The 20,384-nt window shown below is 41.4% G+C and overlaps 1 protein-coding gene across 1 annotated transcript in view; it reads right to left on the minus strand.

Moving 5' to 3' along the window:
- Nucleotides 1-20,384, minus strand: part of LOC145408784 (uncharacterized) — a 197,722-nt gene that overhangs the window by 112,673 nt on the left and 64,665 nt on the right. Inside the window, exons 11-12 of the mRNA XM_080279433.1 lie at nt 6,181-6,332; nt 1,633-1,713 (exon numbers count right to left, since the gene is read on the minus strand). Of these exons, the coding sequence (XP_080135559.1) occupies nt 1,633-1,713; nt 6,181-6,332 (233 nt within the window). The remainder of the gene's footprint in view (nt 1-1,632; nt 1,714-6,180; nt 6,333-20,384) is intronic.

A 20,384-nucleotide genomic window follows, 5' to 3' on the forward strand; every position in this document is an offset into this window, starting at 1 on the left:
AGAGGTGGTGCTCAACAGAGCAAAAGTTCGAGGAAAGGCCGCGAATGTTGCAGAAATGAAGAAGAAGAGAGTCAGACAGTGGTTCCAGGCAGCTCGAGTCGTCACCACAGCACTCTTAAAACAACTGCCATACCTCCTCCACACTGCCATTTTCCTGATCTTTCACTGCGTTCCACTCATCTTTCAAGTTCTCCTGATACTCCATCATTTTCTCTCTTTTATCCAACTCACTCACTTTCAAAACCACCCTCCCACACCTAACCCTCCTAGCTCTCACCCATTTCTTACCTACTCTTAACTTTCCCTCCACCAGGTAATGGTCAGACATACCTCCACCCTCCTCTCTCAGAACTCTCGCATCCAACAATCTTCCTATTACATTTCTAGACACAATCACATAGTCCATCAATGCTTTATCCACAACCATTCCACCCTCCTGTCTCACCCATGTATACTTATAAATATCCTTCTTCTCAAACAGCGTATTTCCAATCACCATCTATCGCTTAACACATCCCTATTATTCGTTCCCCATTTTCGTTTCTTCCAGGCACACCATGCATACCAACTACACCTTCAACTGCTACATTTCTCACTCTAGCATTCAGATCTCCCATCATTACCACATTCACATTCGCTTCAAAACTCTGCAGACACTCATCACCATCATTCCAGAAAGACTCCCTCTCTTCATCCCTTTTGCTACCAGGCCCATATGCACTCACAAACACCCACAACTCATGTTCAAATTTCACTTTCACCCACATCAGTCTTGATGACACATCCTTCCATTCAATCACACACTGCTGTACTTCCGGACTCACTAACAAGGCCACAACTTCTCTTGCCCTTCCTCTATCAACACCTGACAATCGTCCATTCCCACTTCCGAACAAACTCACCCTTCCCTTTCATCTTTGTTTCACTCAAAGCAAACACATCCAACTTTCTTCTCACAAACATTCTCCCAATCTCCTCCCTTTTAACCTCAATCATACTACATCCACGCACATTCATAGACCCAATCTTCAGGGTACAGGGATAACTCAATACCCCATCCCTTTCTCTGGCCTGTCACTTTTTAGGAACTAAAAAACAGAGGAGGGGGTCCCTAGTCCCCTCACCCCACCCCTTTTAGTCGCCTTTTACAACACGAAGGGAATACGGCAGCAGTATTCTTCCTAACACAACCTGGCTGCAGAGTAGTAGTACCACCCCATAGTGCGGCCAGATTATGTCCCCCCTGCCACAGGGGGATATAAACATTATCAATTTCATTTATATCCCTTGTAGGTAGATTACATATCTGTGAATTTTGGGTGGGGGCTGGAATGCACCTTCTTTATTTCTTACGAAATTAATGGGAAAAACTGCTTCAAAATTTGACAGAACTGATATCCAACAACTGTCATAGGTATGCCTGTACTTTCATATTCATGTGTCACTTATTCAAGAGAATTTTGGCTTACTGGTGGGTTATTCGTACACCCTGTATGTAAAGTAACATGTTGGAAATAGTATCAACCTCTCTAACTCACATTATGTGGTACATAATGTAAATTAACAAGGCAAAACTTTTGACAATCTTAGCAAACATTTTCTAATTAATTTAACAGCTTAACAAAAATTCACCTTCTCAATGGACTCCAGTAACATGTCAGCCTTTTTGTTCTTGGTTCCTCCTTTGCCATCTCGACCAGCACTACTCCTGTCCTGTAACAAATAACACCAGCTTTTCTACTCCAAGCTACAGAACAACATCCATTATACAGGTGGTCCCCATCAGTTCCATCTTTACAACAACATGGCAGTGCAAAAACTTTATAACTAACTGGATGGACCTCTTCATATGAGACATACTAAAGAACCTAGGTGTCTAAAATATCCCTGACTATAGTTTCTGTACTTAAATCATCATCATCCGGACCTCTTTTCCCAACCTAGGGAAGGGTGAGGAGTAGCAACGTCCAGACAGCGCAAATTTGCCCAATCCAATGGGTCATGCTTCCATTCACTCATCATTCAAGCCCCTGGAATCCTGGCTCCATCGGATGCGCCAAAAACATTCACCACGTTCTCTAGCTTCACATAAACGTTTCTGACAGAGTCAATCCAGACGCTGCCACACTAAAAAGGGGTGCCAAATCCTTGATCATGCACTTCTCCTCACAACATCCATCCAACCAGCTCGATCTCTTGTCAGTTCCCTAGCCTCACCGACTTCCAAACCTTTCTTTCTCACACACTCATCCACCATATCTCTCCAACATCTCCTTGGCCTACCTCGCCTCCTTCCTCCTTCAAATTCGCTCACGTATACCTTTTTCACCACTCTATTGTTATCTATTCTCTCCACATGACCATACCATCTCAGTTCACTCTCTTCAATTCTGGTGTCCACAGACTTCCTCACTCCACATCTTTCACGAATCCCATCATTTTGCATCCTATCCACCCTCTGTACTCCACATACATTCCTCAGCAGTCTCATCACTGCTCTTACTCTTGACTTTTCATTTTCATGCCACACCATAGGCTCACATCCATATGTTAAAGTTGGCACTAACACTCCTTCATGTAAGCCTCATGTAGCTGCAACCATCAAGCCTCAGTTTCTTATCAAGGCCTTCAATGCACCAACTACCTTTCTTCCTTGTGTCACTCTACACTTCAACTTCTTTTGCACATTTTCCTCTTTTCAATCACTATAACCAGGTATTTGAACTCTCTCACCAATTCCAGTCTCTCTCCATTCACTGTTACATTGCACTGGGAGTCACTTTCTCTCTCAATAACGATCACTTTACTTTTTTACTCTTTTCTACATTTACTCTCAAAGCACAATGCTCACAGACATCAGCAAAACTCTGCACTAGCCTACCAAGTTCTTGTCTGGTCTTTGCAAGCAGTACTGCATCATCAGCATACAACAAATTTCAGATATTCCATCCATCACCATTTATTACCAACGCCATTCCCGTCTCCTTTACACGTGTTTTTACTTCTTTCATCACCCCATCCATATATATATTGAACAACCATAGGGACATCACTGTCACACGTCCACACCAATCATGAACCATTCACTTAGATGCCCATTAACCCTGACACATGCCTCACTACCATCATAAAAACTCTTGATGGCACCAAGCAGCTTACCATCTACACCATACATGTGCAAAACTTTCCACAATCCTTCTCTGTCCACTTTGTCATATGCTTTTTCAGATTAATGAATGCCATAAACACCTTATGGTCCTTCTCACAAGCCTTCTATCTGTCTCACTGCAAATATTTGATCTGCACATTCTCTGCCACTCCTAAAGCCACCCTGTTCATCACTCACTAGAACTTCTGAGATCTCTCTTACTTTCTCTATAATAATTCTTCCATATACCATCCCTGCCACACTCAATAAACTTATGCCACGATAATTTTTGCACTCACTTAGCTCACCTTTATTTTTGTACAGGGGTAAAATCACAGCATTTTTCACTCTGCAGGCACAGTTTCACCATCCATGCCTTCTCACTTATCTCCAACAAGCACTTCATTCCACTCTCTCCACTACACTTAATCATCTCTGCCTGCAACTCATCAACCCCAGCTGCTTTCCCATTTTTCAGCCGCTTCACAGCACTCTTCACCTGTGTGAGCGTCATGTCTCCTGGCACTCCATTCCTTCTCTGTACACCCTGAAAACCAATCATGTTTACAGCCACTCTGCTCTCTTTACTCCCATTCATCAGGATTTCAAAATATTCTTTCCATCTGGTCCTTACTTTATTCCCATGGATTAATAATCTACCTACATCCTTCACACCATTACATTTCTCTCCACTTTCACTTCTATATTTCCTCACCTCTTTCCAGAATAACTTCCTATTTTCAGAGTAGTTCGCAATCATTTTTCTCCGTACATCATCATTTACCTCCTCCTTTTTCCTCTTCACTAGTCTCTTTACGTGCTTCTTGCTCTCAATATTTTCATTTCTTATTTTAACTGAACCCCTATCCTGTAACCACTTTAACCACTTCTTCCTCTTTTCCTCCACCGCTCTCTTAACCTCCTCATCCCACCATGCTGTACCTTTCTTCTTTGTTGTTACTCTTGCCACACCACACACTGCTTTAGCATTCCCAACTAAGCAAACCCTATATGCATTCCACAGACTGTCCAGATCCATTTCATTCTAATTCACCGATTCTAACTCCTCCTCTACTTTGGTCCTGTATTCATCTGCCATTACTTTGATCCTCAGCTTCTCAACTTTCAGTCTTTCTCCCTGACTGCTCCTCTCTCTCCTGATCCACCTCACTTCTCTCAGCTTGATCTTGCATACCACAATCATATGATCTGTACTTAAATATATTGATTATTTAAAAAAAAAAAGGGGGGGGGAACACAATAACGTAATCACTGATGTTTTGGCATGTGGAGAGGATGGGGGATGGTAACCGCGTGAAGAAAGTGAGATGTTAATGTTAGGGGTAGGGTTACGAGAGGTAGACCAAAAAAGACTTGGGATGAGGTCACACAATCTGACCTCAGGGATAAGGAACTGAATAGGGAAGCTGCCAGAGCTCGAGCAACTTGGAAAGCCGTCATTTGGTGACCAAGGCTGATGCATGCAAGCATGCTGGAGCCTTCAAAAACAAACTAACGAACAAACAGTATCAGAAAAACTTAACATCTTCAAACTGATGATGCATTTATTTTTTTCTTGCTAAAACCAAATTATTGAATTCAACTTAGGCAAGTCAGCATGGAAGTAAAACAGTTACTCCATGACAGTATTGTGATCCCAAATCAAACATATGGAAGTGAAGTATGGACCCTCCTGGAAAGAGACTGGTTAAGAGAAAAGCAGTGGATACAAGTTATTTGAGAAGAACAGGAAGATTTTTCCTGTGCACAGTACAGGTTTCTCTCTTCATTCTGACTTGCCCTAAGTGGTTGGGATGGATTAAAAACATCTACTTGCTCCAATGCCAGAGGATTATCTCAGCCCCTTCAAGCCTACAGTGAGGGAGGAGGGACACTGGTTACAAGACTGTGAGATAATGTTTACCTGGTCATGGTGTGGTGGATTCCTGCCTGGCTCTCACCTGAGAGTCCCGGGTTCGATTCCCGGCATAATGGTAATATATTGGATGATTTTTCCTATGTAAAGTACAGGGTTCTCTCTTCATTTTGACTTGCCATAAGTGCTTGGGATAGATTAAATGCATCAACCTGCTTGAGAGTCAGGGGGTTATCTCATCCTCTTCATGCCCACAGTGGGGGTGGAGGACATTTGTTACAAGACTGACGACGTGAGATAACTTTTACCTGATCGTGGTGTAGTGGACTGCTGCCTGGCTCTCACCTAAGAGTCCCAGGTTCGATTCCCAGCACAATGGTAATATACTGGATGATTTTTCCTTGTAAAGTACAGGTTTCTCTTTTTATGTCATCATGAATTGTTTAAACTTCATAATTCTTCACTCACTAAAAATCGTTTATCATCATTTTCAGTTTTACGTGTCCTTCTTGTGGCATGAATAGGATAGGTTCACCTGATACCACTCCACCTTGTTTTGAGCTGGCTCTCTAGTAATATACCGTAACTATACCCTTTTTACTCTAACTTGGCCTAAAACTGCCATCTTTCCATCTTGAATGCTGAGTTGTAGCAATAAATTAACACATGAATATGATGGCTGTCGTGAAAAAATGGCATACAAAGGATATAGAGCCACAGAATTATCTCATTCTGTCACTGAGCCACATTAAAAAAAAAAAAAAAAAAAAAAAAAAAAAAAAAGGGGGGGGGGTCAAGTTAGAAGTAACAGGACTATAGATCAAAGGTCTGCATACACCACCTCATTTCATGTCTTCCTCATTCTATTTCTCTGCTGACAACCCAGTACACCCAGTGACCAAAGTCCTGTCGCATCACCTACTTCTGTCTTGAGATTCTACAGCAACTGACAATGATTGCTTTATTTCATCATAGATCAGTGTCATCTGCTTCAGATTAAGGAGCCTAATTTTCAAAGACCACTGACAGAAGGTAGATGGCAGACCCTTGGTTGGTGAGAGTACCACAATACTTCTACAACCCCTCACCCAACTCCCCAGGTCTATCCTCTTGACATTCTCATCCTAAACCAAACCATCCATGCTGAACCACTTACCTCCTTGATCACTATATGGAGAAAGAGTGGGCCATAATGGAGCTGCGGGACTGAGAAGTATCTGTAGGTCATCTTGAGGCGGTCAGCAATGTATTCAAAGACTTGGTTACCACTTACAGTCCGAGTTAGGTTCCTCTTCTGAAGGAAAGGATCTGAAAGAAGTCAGGTGTGAGAGAAATATCATCAACTGTTTACAACTGATCTAGGAAGAAAAATGAATGCAAATTACTCTGAAAATAGTAAGTCATCCTGGAAAGAGGTGCGGAAATGTTGAAGTGACAGCGGAAAGAAATGTGAAAGTGTGAGGGATGTAAGTGGTAGATTATTAACCCATGGGGATGAAGGAAGAACCACATGGAAAGAATATTTTGAAAGCCTGAAGAATGGGAATAGAGAGAGCAGAGGCAGTGGCTAGGGGGAGGCGGTGGCTCAATCGGTAGAGAGGTGGCCTGCAGTCCTACTGGACCCAGATTCAAATCACAGCTGGGGTGGGGAACAGTTTAAGGATTTGAATATCTTAAAATCAGACTTTACTTATCTACCAGAAGACCCGCTGCCATGTCATAAAAATACCCCTGCTAATACCAATACACCAGTTCTGTATGAGACAGCCCTAGCATGTACTGTATTCATTATTGACGGTGGGTGTTAGCACCAAAGTGGTGACATGTAGAGGTGTATGATATGTACGAGGACTACTGGGCCTTAGGAGCAGGCTGTAAAGCCTATGCTCAAAGTTGGACACATTTTATATATATATATATATATATAAAATGTGTGAAGCGGCTGAAAAATGGGGAAGCAACTGGGGTTCAAAAGGTGTATCCTGAGATGATTAAGTGTAGTGGAGAGAGCAGAATGAAGTACTTTTTGGAGATATGTACGAAGGCATGGATGAGTGAAACTGCCAGCGGAGTGGAAAATGGCTGTGATTGTACCCCTGAACAAAAATAAAGGTGGGCAAAGTGAGTGCAAGATTATCATGGCTTAAGTCTAGTAACTGTGGTAGGGAAAGTACATGGAAGAAAAATTATAGAGAAAGTAAAAGAAATATCAGAAGTCCTACTGAGTGATGAGCAGGGTGGCTTAGGGAGTGCCACAGGATGTGTGGATAAAATAAATGCAGTGGGTCAGATAGTGTAGAAGAATTGTGAGAAGGACAATAAGGTGTTTATGGCATTTATGGATCTGGAAAAAGCATATGGGAAAGCAGACAGAGAAGGATTGTGGAAGGTTTTCCACATGTACGGTGTAGACAGTAAGCTGCTAGGTGCCGTCAAGAGTTTATATGATGGAAGCGAAGCAAGTGTAAGGGTAAATGGCCATCTAAGAGAATGGTTCACAATCAGTGTGGGGGTGCAATAAGGTTGTGTGACATCCCCATGGTTTTTCAATACATATACTGAATGGCTGGGGTGATGTGAGAAGTAAAAACACGAGTTAATGGAGAGAGGGATGGCATTGATAATTAATGTAATGTTTCAAATTTGCTGTATGCCGATGATGAAATCTGGACATTGTTACACTTCACTCTGCCCTAGACTGGGAAAGGAGGTCCAGATGATGATGATGGTGATGATGATGAAGTACTACTTGCAAATACCGGATGAGAACTTGGTAGACTAGTGGAAAGTTTTGCTGATGTCTGTTAGCGTCGTGCCGGAGGAGTAAATGTACAAAAGAATAAAGTGATGGTTATTGAGAGAGTAGGTGACTCCCAGCGTCATGTTACAGAGAATGGAGAGACTGGAAATGGTGAGAGTTCAAATACCTGGGTACAGCGATAGAAATGAGAGGAAAATGTACAAATAAGTGGAAAGTAGAGTGACATAAGGAAGGAAAGTAGCTGGTGCTATGAAGGCCTTGATAAGAAACAAAGGCTTGAGTGTTGCAGCTGAATGAGGCTTTGCGCAGTGGCAGTATCATAACCAATGAGGTCTTGCTGAAGTGACATATTTGATGCTGCTATAAAGCTCGAATTGGGAAAAGTTGTCAATACCATCTCAACACTTTTGCGGCACCTTGGTTTGGGTTACCTTTCCTAGAAGGGTAGTCAAGTCGTACCCCACCTGCTCGTGGTGACCTCGCAGACACCCTATTTTTTTTCCATTTCTCTTCTTTGTGTTTTATTTCGGTTTTCTTTTTTCTCCTAAATTAGGATGACACAAATGGGGGCGGCGCTACCCAGGTTTATCCCGGGTAATATTGTATATACTTTTTGCTGTTGTTGTTATTTTATTTTGTTTTTTGTTCTTCTTTATCATGAGCAAACAACACCAGTGCCCTAACTGCAGTAGGTCTGTAGCGAAAAGTGCACAAGCACTGAAGTGCGCCTCCTGCAGTGAGTGGGTTCATATAACTTGTGAAAATCTGGACACAGACGACTATCCATTTATGAAGAAGAGCCACCAGCTAGGCTTCCGCTGGCTGTGTAGCCAATGTGTTGCACCAGCGAATGAGGTCTTGGCTGGTGGAGGAAGTAGTACCAAGAAGGAGTTTGAAGATCAAGTTATTGGGCCAATCTTTCAGGCAATTAGAGATGTTTCATTTAGACTGGAGGTACTAGAGACCAAGGTCTCATCACCCATGGCGGTCACGCAAGATCAGGCCAAGTCATTTGCCGATGCTGTTCGCGGGTCTCTCGTGGGGGAAGGGAAGGATCTGCCTGAGGGCGTGGTTGAGATCAGTGCTCATGGCCAGAAAAAAGCTCATAGTCAGCATGTACTGACTGTGAAACCAAAGAGTGGTGCTGATGCCCGGACAAATCAGATGGGACCAGAAGACATCAGAGGTGTACTTAACTCGGTACCGGTTGATAGCTGTCTTAAGACCAAGTCTGGTGGGTTGGTAATGAAGTTTCCGTCAGCTGAAGCCAAGGGTGAAGCAACTGGGGTGCTGAGTGATCATTTTGACTCTGAGGGCACTTTTTGCACATCAGTGCCAAAGAAAATGTTGCCTAAAATGACCGTGACAGGCCATTCCTCTTCCTTAGGTGACTATGACATCATCCCAAACATTCTGAGAAAAAATAATAAAATTAAGATGTTCGTTGATCAAGGTTGTACCCTCAACCTTCTCTTCACACGAACAAGGAATGACACCAAAAATGCTGGCTTGAAGATGTCGCCAGAGGTGAGATCCTCCATTGTAGAACAGGGCAATTACATCTATGTGGATCTTACAAGATCCCGCGCATTCAATAGATTCTGGGTTACACAGTGTCATCACCATCAAGGCTTTGGTCATACATCTGAGAGATGTTCTAGGAAAAATGATGAACCTAAATTCGTCTTTTGTGCTGGAACCCATTAATCTATGGATTGTAGTAACAGAAATTCTCCAAAATGCATCAACTGCTCTTCTTTAAGACATCAAGATGCTAATTCAAATTCACAGTCGGTTGCCCATTTAGCATCAAGTAAAGACTGTCCAATTATGATTTCTCATAGGAATAGATTGATTGAAAACACCAATTTTTACCATTCAAAAAACTGACTACATCCCTCTCGAACCAGTTAAGGATGGGTCTTTTAAATATTCGTTCTATCCGAAATAAGATAGACTATATTAATGAAACTCTAAAGCAGCATGAGCTTGACATTTTGTGCTTGACTGATACCTGGTTGTATGAGTCGGATATCGATATTATTCGTAATGCTTTGCCTAAGACACATTCTATAATTAGTATTCCAAGGCCTGCTGCTGACTATCCAGGAGGAGGTGTAGCACTCATCTACTCGGCAGCACTTGCAAACGTTTCTCTCATTGACTCAGACCTGACCCCATCTTCATTTGACTTTATGGAAGTAATAATAAATTTCCATCAGAATACCATTAGAATTGCAATTTTCTATTGACCAGGTCATCCGGGCACAGATCGAGGTTTTATGGAGGAGTTTGGGCAGTTTCTTGGAGGGTTTTCTCTTAAACCTGGAGGACTTCTTGTATGTGGTGATTTCAATTATTGGGTTGGCAGTCCAGAGTCAAAACCATTTTCTTCGGAATTCCTTGAGTTGATCACCCAGAACAATTTTTTCAATCATGTGAGTAATCCAACTTATGTCTCAGGACATGTCCTTGACTTGGTCTTGTCCCCTGTTGGTTGCAGGCGCGTATCAGATGTGGAGGTTGACTCATTAGACCCCCTCATCTCTGATCATGCTCTGATCACTCTTAATTTTGATGTCCCAAAATCCCCTTCATATAAAAAGGTCATAAGGTTCAGAAATTACAGGAATGTTGACCACCAGTTGATGTGTCTTGAAAATGATCAACGTTTAAACTCCACTGATTCTTCGGGTCTTTCTTCTGATGAGTTGGTTGATATTTACAACAACGAGCTTAGGTCAGTTTTTGACCATTACTGTCCTGAGGTAGTAAAAACAATCACTGTACGTGATGATTCTCCGTGGTATGGTCCATCCATTGATTCTTTGCGTAGACAACATAGATGGGCAGAATGTGAGTGACGCTTGCAGCGGACCGAAGTAGCTCGTTTGCGTTATGTTTTTGCGAGAAGAGCAGTCATTCACACTGTAAAAGCCCAAAAGGCCAGGTATTATCAAAATAAAGTTGATTCTTGTGGTGGTGATAAAAAAAAAAAAAAACTGTCTGCAGTTGTGAACTATTTGGTTGGCCGGAGGAATGTAATTGTTAAACCCACTTCTGCATCTGATACCCAATTGGCTTCTGATTTTGCTTCATTTTTTACAAGTAAGATATCTCGCATTAGAAGTGATTTAGACAACAGTTCTCCTAGTGAAGCGTACTCAGTTGACTTCCAGCCACAGTGCACCGGGGATCATTTGCTTTCAACATTTCATCCGCTGGATGTAGACAAAGTCAAATGTTATATCAGAAAACTTTTTTTTGCTCACTCGATCCATGTAACATGTCACAACTACCTGATGTGTATGAGCACGCTGCAGACTTTATCTGCAACATAATAAACAGATGCTTCTTAGAAAGTAATTTTGTGCAGTCTGAGAAACATGCTTTGCTTAGGCCCCTAATTAAGAAACCTGGCCTTGATGTCGAGAGCATGACAAATTATCGTCCCGTCTCTAACCTGCATGACAAATTAACGTCCTGTCTCTAACCTGTCTTTTTTTATCCAAGATTACTGAGGTGGCCATACTCGATCAACTCATAACTCTACTGCAACACAACAGAGTTGTTCCTGTTGTTCAATCAGCATACAGAAAATACCATTCAACTGAAACTGCACTAACAAGGATTCAGAGTGACTTGGTGGCAAACACTTGTAGTGGGATGTCCTCTCTCCTAGTTCTGTTGGATCTATCTGCAGCTTTTGATACAGTAGATCATAAACTATTGTTGGACTATCTGTATTTTTATGGCGTTCGTGATAGTGCCCTCTTGCTCCTTAAGTCGTATCTGTCGGACAGATCTCAGAGAATGGTTGTTGATTACGCTAGCTCTGATTCTGCTCCCCTTCTATTTGGAGTCCCTCAAGGATCAGTTTTGGGTCCAGTTCTATTTACTATCTACACAAGTAGTTTATCATCTCTACTTGATGCTCATAATGTGTCCTATCATTTTTATGCTGATGACACCCAGCTCTATGTTAAGATGTCAAATATGAACGATACTAAGACAAAGTTTGAATCTCTAATGTCTGATATTAAGATTTGGATGGCTAGGGGGAAACTTAAGCTGAATGATGGTAAAACTGAGATCATCATCATCAGAGGAAACAGAAGGGGTGATGACACAGATAATCCCCTGGCTTTGAACACTGGCGTGTCACAGCTTCACCCAGTCAGTTCTGTTCGAAATCCGGGTGTTTATTTTAATTCTACATTAAATTACAAAGAACATATTAATCAGGTTGTGAGAGGGTGTAACTTGCATATCAGAAATCTGTACTCTGTGAGAAAATTCCTGAACAGACGGTGCCTCTTAACATTGGTCCATGCAGTTGTCTTGTCTCGTGTTGATTATTGTGATTCACTGTGGGTTGGTCTTCCAAATAATATACTAACAAAAGTTCAGTCTGTGTTGAACAGGGCAGCACGGCTTATCTTTGGTCTCCCCCCGAGAACCTCAACTACCCCATTTCTGACTGAGTTGCATTGGTTACCAGTAAAGGTTAGAATTGAATTTAAACTGTGTCTTATTACATTCAAGGTTCTTACGTTTGGTGAACCGAAGCATCTTGCTGAATTGTTAAAACTCCTGTCGGCACGCCCGGGTGTGATGTTATGCAGTGAAGATGATTCCTTGTGTCTTGATGAGCCAGGAGCCATCCACCAGTCATCTTTCTCTGATCGTTCTTTTGCGTATAGAGCACCTAGATTATATAACAGATTGCCATTGTCCATAAGACAACTCTCTACTGTTGAATCCTTTAAGAGACAGCTGAAAGCCTTTCTTTTTTCAAAATGCTATGACCTGGGGAGAGGTACTATGACGGATGATTATAGGGTTTAATTATTGCCACTTTCATGTATATATGATGTAGATTGTATTATATATAAGAAATGTCACAATTCTTGTCATTGTAAAAAATAATGTATGGGTGTCGAGCGCTAGTGAATTCCTAAAGGAAGAACTGGCGCTTTTGAGAAACAAAAGGCCAGATTATTATTATTATTATTATTACATGAAGGCATGTTAGTGCCAACTTTAACATATGGATGTGAGACTATGGTGTGGCATGAAAATAAAATGTCAAGAGTGAGAGCAGTTGAGATGGGACTGCTGAGGAATGTATGTGGAGTACAGAGAGTGGATTGGATACGAAATAATGTGATTTGTGAAAGATGTGGAGTGAGGAAGTCTGTGGACACCAGATTCGAAGAAAGTGTACTGAGATGGTATGGGTCATGTGGAGAGAATGGATAACAATGGAGCAGTGAAATATCTGAGTGAATCTGAAGAAGGGAGAAGACGAGGTAGGCCAAAGAGAAGGTAGAGCGATATGGAGGATGAGTGTGTGAGGAAGAGAGATATTGAAGTCAGAGAGACTAGGGGACCGACGAGATCGAGCTGCATGGATGAGTGTTGTGAGAAGTGCATGATCAGGGATCTGGCACCCCTTTTTAAAGTGACAGCGACTGGAAAAATTTTTGAAGCTATAGAATATGGTGAATGTTTTTGGTGTATCAGATAGAGCCAGGATTCCGGGGAATTGAATGATGAGTGAATGGAAGCGTGGCCCACTGGATTGGGCAAACTTGGCCAGTCTGGATGTTTCTACTCCTCACCCTTCCCTAGGGTAGGAAAGGAGGTCTGGATGATGATGATGATGATGTTTACAATAATCTTGCTACCATCAGAGGACTTTATTCAGTGTAGGACAGACATAACAGGAGAGGGGTTGATGAAGGTTATAATAAGTAAAAGCACAGCCACAAGAGCCAACCAAAACTTTCAGCCAAATAACATCCTCTACAGATCCCCACATATCAAAACCCCCAAATGACTTTATTCAAGTGGTTAGGAGAGAGGTCCTTAGTTTGACATAAAGCAGAGTCAGTGGTAAGAGCATACTGTGATGAATCAAACATAAGCACATCCTTCTATGAGAAGCTGTTTACAAAGAACGGCAATCCGACAAAATCTTCCACAGGTATACCCACTAATGTTTAATAATATTCAGCTTAATCCTGCATCATCCTTGAACATGCTTGGGGTTTCATTTACTCGGGACTTATCTTGGAAAGATCATATTACATCTCTTGTAAAATCTGCTTCCAAGAGATTGGGTGTGCTAAGCCAACTCCGCTCGTTCTTTACCCCTGCACAATTGTTGACTCTATACAGGGGTTTTATCCGCCCCTGTGTGGAGTACAACTCTCATGTGTGGGGAGGCTCCCCACATACAGCTCTTCTCAATAGGGTGGAGTCAAAGGCTTTTCGTCTCATTAACTCTCCTCCTCCTACTGACTCCCTTCAACCTCTGTCTCTTCGCCGCACTGTTGCATCTTTATCTCTTTTCTATCGCTACTTTAATGATCACTGCTCCTCTGAACTGTCTGCTTACATTCCTCCACCTCTACGACGGTTGCATCATTAACTCTCCTCCTCCTGCTGACTCCCTTCAACCTCTGTCTCTTTGCCGCACTGTTGCATCTTTATCTCTTTTCTATCGCTACTTTAATGATCACTGCTCCTCTGAACTGTCTGCTTGCATTCCTCCACCTCTACGACGGGCGCGTAGCACCCGTCTGGCAGCAAACTCTCATCCCTTTTCTGTCCAACTCTCTAATGCAAGAGTTAACCGTTACTCCCAGTCTTTCATTTATGCAACAGGTCAACTCTGGAACTGTCTCCCTCTGTCTGTATTTCCTGCTGCCTATGATCTTCAGTCTTTCAAACGCAGTGTGTCCAGGCATCTCAAAATGATCGGATCTTGAATTTGGCTCTCTATTGTATTTTGTTTTTCTCTTGGAGGGAACTGTTACTGCGGGCTCATGGCCTTTGGTTCCTTTTTCCTCGCATTAAAAAAAAAAAAATCTGGGGAAACTGCCCTATAGTTCTCGTAATCTTAAAAAAAATTATTAATTGTAATAATGTCTCTCTTCAACCAGAGTAGGATGCTGAAATGCTGCTTACAACACAAGTTTTGGGAGATGGATTTACCACACCCCAATGACAGTACAAAATCAGGGAATTTCCATCCTTACAGTCCCATCCACAGGCATTGATTTTGTAGCGACTGCCTTGCACATGCTTGACATTGATGAGCAGCTTTATTAAATGTATTTAAGCTCTGCTTCATGGGTTCTAAAGGAATGTTGATCCATAGGGCCAAGTCACACCAGTTTCTGTCACAGAAGTGACCCATCATCATCCAGTACTTCAGTCATCATCAACACAATCACCATCATTCAGACCTCCTTTCCCATCCTAGGGCAGGGTGAGGAGTAGCAAGGTCCAGACAGTCAAAGTATGCCCAATTCAATGGGCCATGCTTCCATTAACTCATCATTCAAGCCCTCAAAATCCTGGCTCCATCTGATACGCCAAAAAATTTTTTACCATGTTCTGTAACTTCACATATACCTATCTGATAAAGCCAATCGGTCACTGTCATGTTAAAAAGGGGTGCCAAATCCCTGGTCATGCACTTCTCTGCACAAAATTCATCCAGTCAGCTCAATCTCTTGTCAGTCCCTTAGCCCAGTGCTGTATATTGGCAAGCAAAGGCCTCTTAATATCGGCATCGATAACAGAAGGGAAAAATTATCCAATAATTGGAATCGTACCTGAATCTGTTAAGTAATGAAGAAAAATATATAAATGTTTGCTTTACCTAATGACCCTAGACTCTAGCACTTATTTCTCTACCATTTTTGGTGTAAACTAACGTTGTAATGATCATTTTTCAGAGATCTGGTCGTTTCCCACATTCTACTGACTGTCTTAAATGGTAAAATGCTTGAGTTAAAACACACAAAATATTTAGAACATCATATCACTGTGGTTAGAATGAAGATGGATAAAAATACCTAGACAATAGTCTTAGGTCAAGGAGCTGTGGCAGACTAGTATGAACAAGCCTCTCTCTCTCTCTCTCTCTCTCTCACACACACACACACACACACACACACACACACACACACTAATGCAGATGATTTAATCTCAGCAACGCTAGAAACAGATGATTTCTTGAAGGTAAATGAACCAGACATTATGTGCTTCATAGATACCTTGCTGAAAGAGAATATTAAATCCAAGTGGGAAATGGGAAATACAAACTATGAAGAGGAGATAGAAAAAGAAAAAAAAAACGGGAGGGGGAGTGTTGATATTGGTGAAAAACAGCCTAAATGTGGATAGTGTGGAACTGGGAGAAGGTATGTCTGAAGTGAAAACATGGCAATTGAAACCAGAGGGAAAGACAAGACAGGCATCACAGTAGCATACAGTAAGTCCCCCCTGAAGACAAGGGCATGGAATGAGGAGAAATATCAGGAGATGTTGTCAGACATGGTTGGATACCTACAGAAAGTGACTGAGAAAAGTAACAACATAATCCTGATGAGGAACTTCAATTGTAATGAGGTAAACCAGAAGGAGTGGAACTCAGGAAGTAGTGAAGATTTGTAGGGCTGTATACTATTAAATGTAGCAATGGATAATGTAATGGCCCAGTGGGACAAACAAAAGACAAGATTTAGGAGGAATGACACACCAGCAAGACAAGATCTAATTCTATCCAAAGAACCTGATGCAATGGAATCTCTGAAATATCTGTGTCCTATAGGAAAAAGTGAGCATGTAGTGATAGTTCCAAATGATAGAAGGAAATGGGAAGACATGAGATGAACTCTACAGGCATGGAAGATACAACTTTGAGAAAGCAAACTTTACAGAACTGACAAAAATTTTTGAAGAAGCAGATCTTTACAGGACTGACAAAAATTTTTGAAGAAGCAGATTGGGGAGAATTCTTGGAAACAAGAGAGATACAGAAGAAGTAGGATATCTTTCTAGACTTCTATAAAATGGGTGTGGAACTGTATGTGTCAAAAGTTAGTGGGAATGAGAACTGTAGAAATGACTAGCATACCAAAGAGTGTATGACAGCAAAAACAGATAAGGATAGGGCAAGGAACAAATGGAGAAAGAGAAGTAATGGTAGAACAAAGGGAGAATATAAAGAACTAGAAATGAATATACAAGAATATACAGAGAGGAAGAAAGAAACTTTGAAAAACATATACCTGACAAATGTAAGGATGAACCTAAATTGTTTTACAAATTTGCTAATGGCAAATTGAAACAAAAGGATGGAATCAATAAAATGAAAGTAGAAGGAAATGTCTATTAAGATGCAGTTATGCAAGCTGATATAATGAAAAAATGCTTCCAATCAGTCTTCACAAAAGAAAGTGATTTTGTGGAGGAGGGAGTGACTCGAAATGTAGTGTTAAAAGATGTAAAGGCTGAAGGGCATGAAGCATACAAATTACTGGAAACTCAAGATGTGAGGAAGGCCCCAGCACCAGGCAGGATCTCTAACTGGATACTAAATGAATGCAGAGAAAAAATGGTGGATAAGATTCACGGTTTAATTGTGTGTTCTCTGGAAGTAGAGAAAGTGCCTTGGGAATGGAACAGGGCCAATGTGGTACCAATTTATAAGGGAGGGAACAAGGAAGTACCCCTGAATTACAGACCAGCGGCCCCGACCACCATGGTTGCAAAATTATGCAAGAGAATCCTGAAAGACAGATGGATAAAATATCTGGAGGAGATGGACACTTTAGCAGAAAGTCAGTTTGGATTCAGAAGTGGAAGGTCATGTGTTTCCAACTTGTTGAGCTTCTACTCATGGGCAACAGACGTGCTACAGGAGAGAGATGGTTGGGTGGTTTGTGTGCATTTCGATTTGGAGAAAGCCTTCGACAAGGTACCCCACAGGAGACTAATGTGAAAATTGAAACACATAGGAGGACTGAAGGGGAACCCCTCAGAGTGGATGAGAGACTTTTTGAGGGACAGACAAATGAGGAGAGTAATAAAAGACGGGATGTCTCGGTGGGAGGAAGTAACAAATCGAGTTCCACAGGGTTCGGTGTTAGCGCCAGTAATGTTCCTGATTTACATAAGTGATATGGGAGATGGAATGAACAGTTATGCAAGTCTGTTTGCTGATGATGCAAGTATCATGAGGAGAGTAGTAGTTGAAGAAGACTGTAAAATGCTGCAGGAGGACCTGGATGGAATTCATGGCTGGAGCCGGATGTGGGAAATGAAATTCAACACAAAAAATGTAAAATATTGAAAATGGGTAATAGTACCAAGAGACCATCACTGAATTATTTGATGGGTAATAAACCAATCACAAAAGCGAGACAAGAAAAAATGCATGATAATTTCAAGAGTAAAAGAAAAACGTATGACAGTATGATCAGAAAGGGAAAGAGAAGAACTGAGTAAGGCTAAAGAGGTAGTATCAGTAGTTATGGAGGGTAACAACGAAGCTCAAGAAGACACTGAAGAAGTTTTTAGGTTAGGAAAGTACAAGGAGGGAGGGGCAAGGCCAACTGAAGTTTAAATCTCATGTAAGGGTAAATGAAATCATCAACAAAAGATGGAAATTATCAGACAAAGAGGAGTTCAAAAATGTTTGGATAATGAGAGATGCAAATGAGGAAGAAAGAGCTACAAGAAAGGAACTAGTAATGGAAGCAAAGGTAAAAAAACGAACAGAGAACGGAGGAAGACAAGACAGTGTTCTATTGGAGAATTATGGATCAGAAATTGAGGAAGTGGTACCAGCAGAGAGAGGGAGATAAGAGGGAATAAAAAACAATGAAAAAAGTTTGAAAGTGGCATATACTAATGTTGATGGTTTAATATTGGCAAGGTTAGAAATAAATGATTTCTCGGGGGTATATGAACCAGATATTATGTGCTTTGTAGTAACAAGTTAAGAGAGGATACTGATATCCATATGGAAGATGGTAAATACAAACCGTGGAGAAGAGACAAAAACAAAAAAACAGGAGAAGCGATGACAGCAGTGAAGAACATAAAAGTGGATAATGTGGAACTGGGAGAGGGTAGGGCTGAAGTGATAAATATGAAATTAGAGACTAGAGAGAATGGCAAGAGAGACATGGCAGTAGTATATGTTCTCCCTAAGACAAGAGCATGGAATAACGATGAATACCGAGAGATGTTGTCAGACATGGTTAGATATCTACAGAAAGTGACTGAGAAAAGCAACAACATAATTCTGATGGCTTATTATAACTGTAAAGAGGTGAACTGGGAGGAATGGGACTTAGGAGGCAGTGAAGATTCATGGGGCATTATATTGTTAAATGTAGCAATGAATATTGTCATGATGCAGTGAGTCAAAGAACAGACAAGATTCAGAGGTGATGACACACCAGCAAGACTAGATTTACAGAACCTGACATAATAGAATCTTTGAAATATCTGTGTCCTATATGAAAAAATGATCATGTGGTCACTGAGTTCCAGATGATAACAGGGAATGTGGTGCCTAGATATGAGCTTCATAGGCAGGGAAGATACATTCATTCATTCATTCATTGCCAGACGCCATGTATCCCAAACGGGGTGGGAAGATACAACTTTGGAAAAACAAACTTGAAAGGATTGGGGAAATTTTTCAAATATGCAGATTGGAGAAAATTCAAAGAAACAAGAGAGATACAGAGGAAGTGGGATATCTTTCTAGACCTGTATAATTTTGGAGTGGAAAAATATGTGGCAAGAGGAAGTGGGATATCTTTCTAGACCTGTATAATTTGGGAGTTGAAAAATATGTGGCAAGAGTAAGTGGGAAAGAAAACAGGAAAATGGATTGGTTCAACATAAGGTGTAGGATAGCAAGAAAAAAAAAAAAAAGGGGAGAGGGAGGATAAGGCATGCAACAAATGGAGAAAGAGAAGTAATAATAGAACAAAGGAAGAATATAGAAGAACTAGAAATGAATATACAAGAATATGTAAAGAGGAAGAAAGGAACTTTGAAGAAGGTATAACTGACAAATGTAAGGAAGAACCCTAATTGTTTTATAGATTTGTTAATGGGAAATTGAAACAAAAGGAAGGAATCACCAAACTGAAAGAAGAAGGAGTGTTCTATAAAGATCCTGCAATGCTATGTATCTATCTATATACCTAGGCTGCTTCCCCCAAGGAAAGGGAGGTAGCTGAGACAGGACAACACACTCCAATTTACTCATCCACTCACACACATTCATTCACATCTTAGTCCCAGAGGGGGGAGAGGACAGATCCCTACCACACCACACCACACAAGGGTCAACTGTGCAGAGAAATCAGTGACACCCGCAGCAGGGCCCGACAGCAGAGCTGGTTTACCCCTGCCACATCATGATGGACCCATCCCCTTAACCACACCTGACCTGATTAGGTGATAAGACAAAGTACAAGAGAATATCCCCTCAGGGCTGCATCATCATTCATTCATTCACAATTTCTCTCCGTTCATTTCTATCATGCACAGACACTCTTCCTTGCTCAACAGACATCCCTCTCGCATCCAACGCTCTCTTCACACTGTCCATCCATCCTGTTTGTGGTCTTCCACTCAGCCTTACACCTCTCACATCTGATCTAGTTATCTTTTTCACCAATCGCTCATTATCCATTTCTCCATATGCCCAAACCATCGCAACACCCTCTGCTCAACTCTACCACCCATCTCCCGAACAACTCCAGTTCTCCTTC

The sequence above is a fragment of the Coenobita brevimanus genome, chromosome 78 (assembly GCF_032717465.1).
Source record: "Coenobita brevimanus isolate Jiangsu-jjx chromosome 78, ASM3271746v2, whole genome shotgun sequence".
NCBI classification, from domain to species: domain Eukaryota; kingdom Metazoa; phylum Arthropoda; class Malacostraca; order Decapoda; family Coenobitidae; genus Coenobita; species Coenobita brevimanus.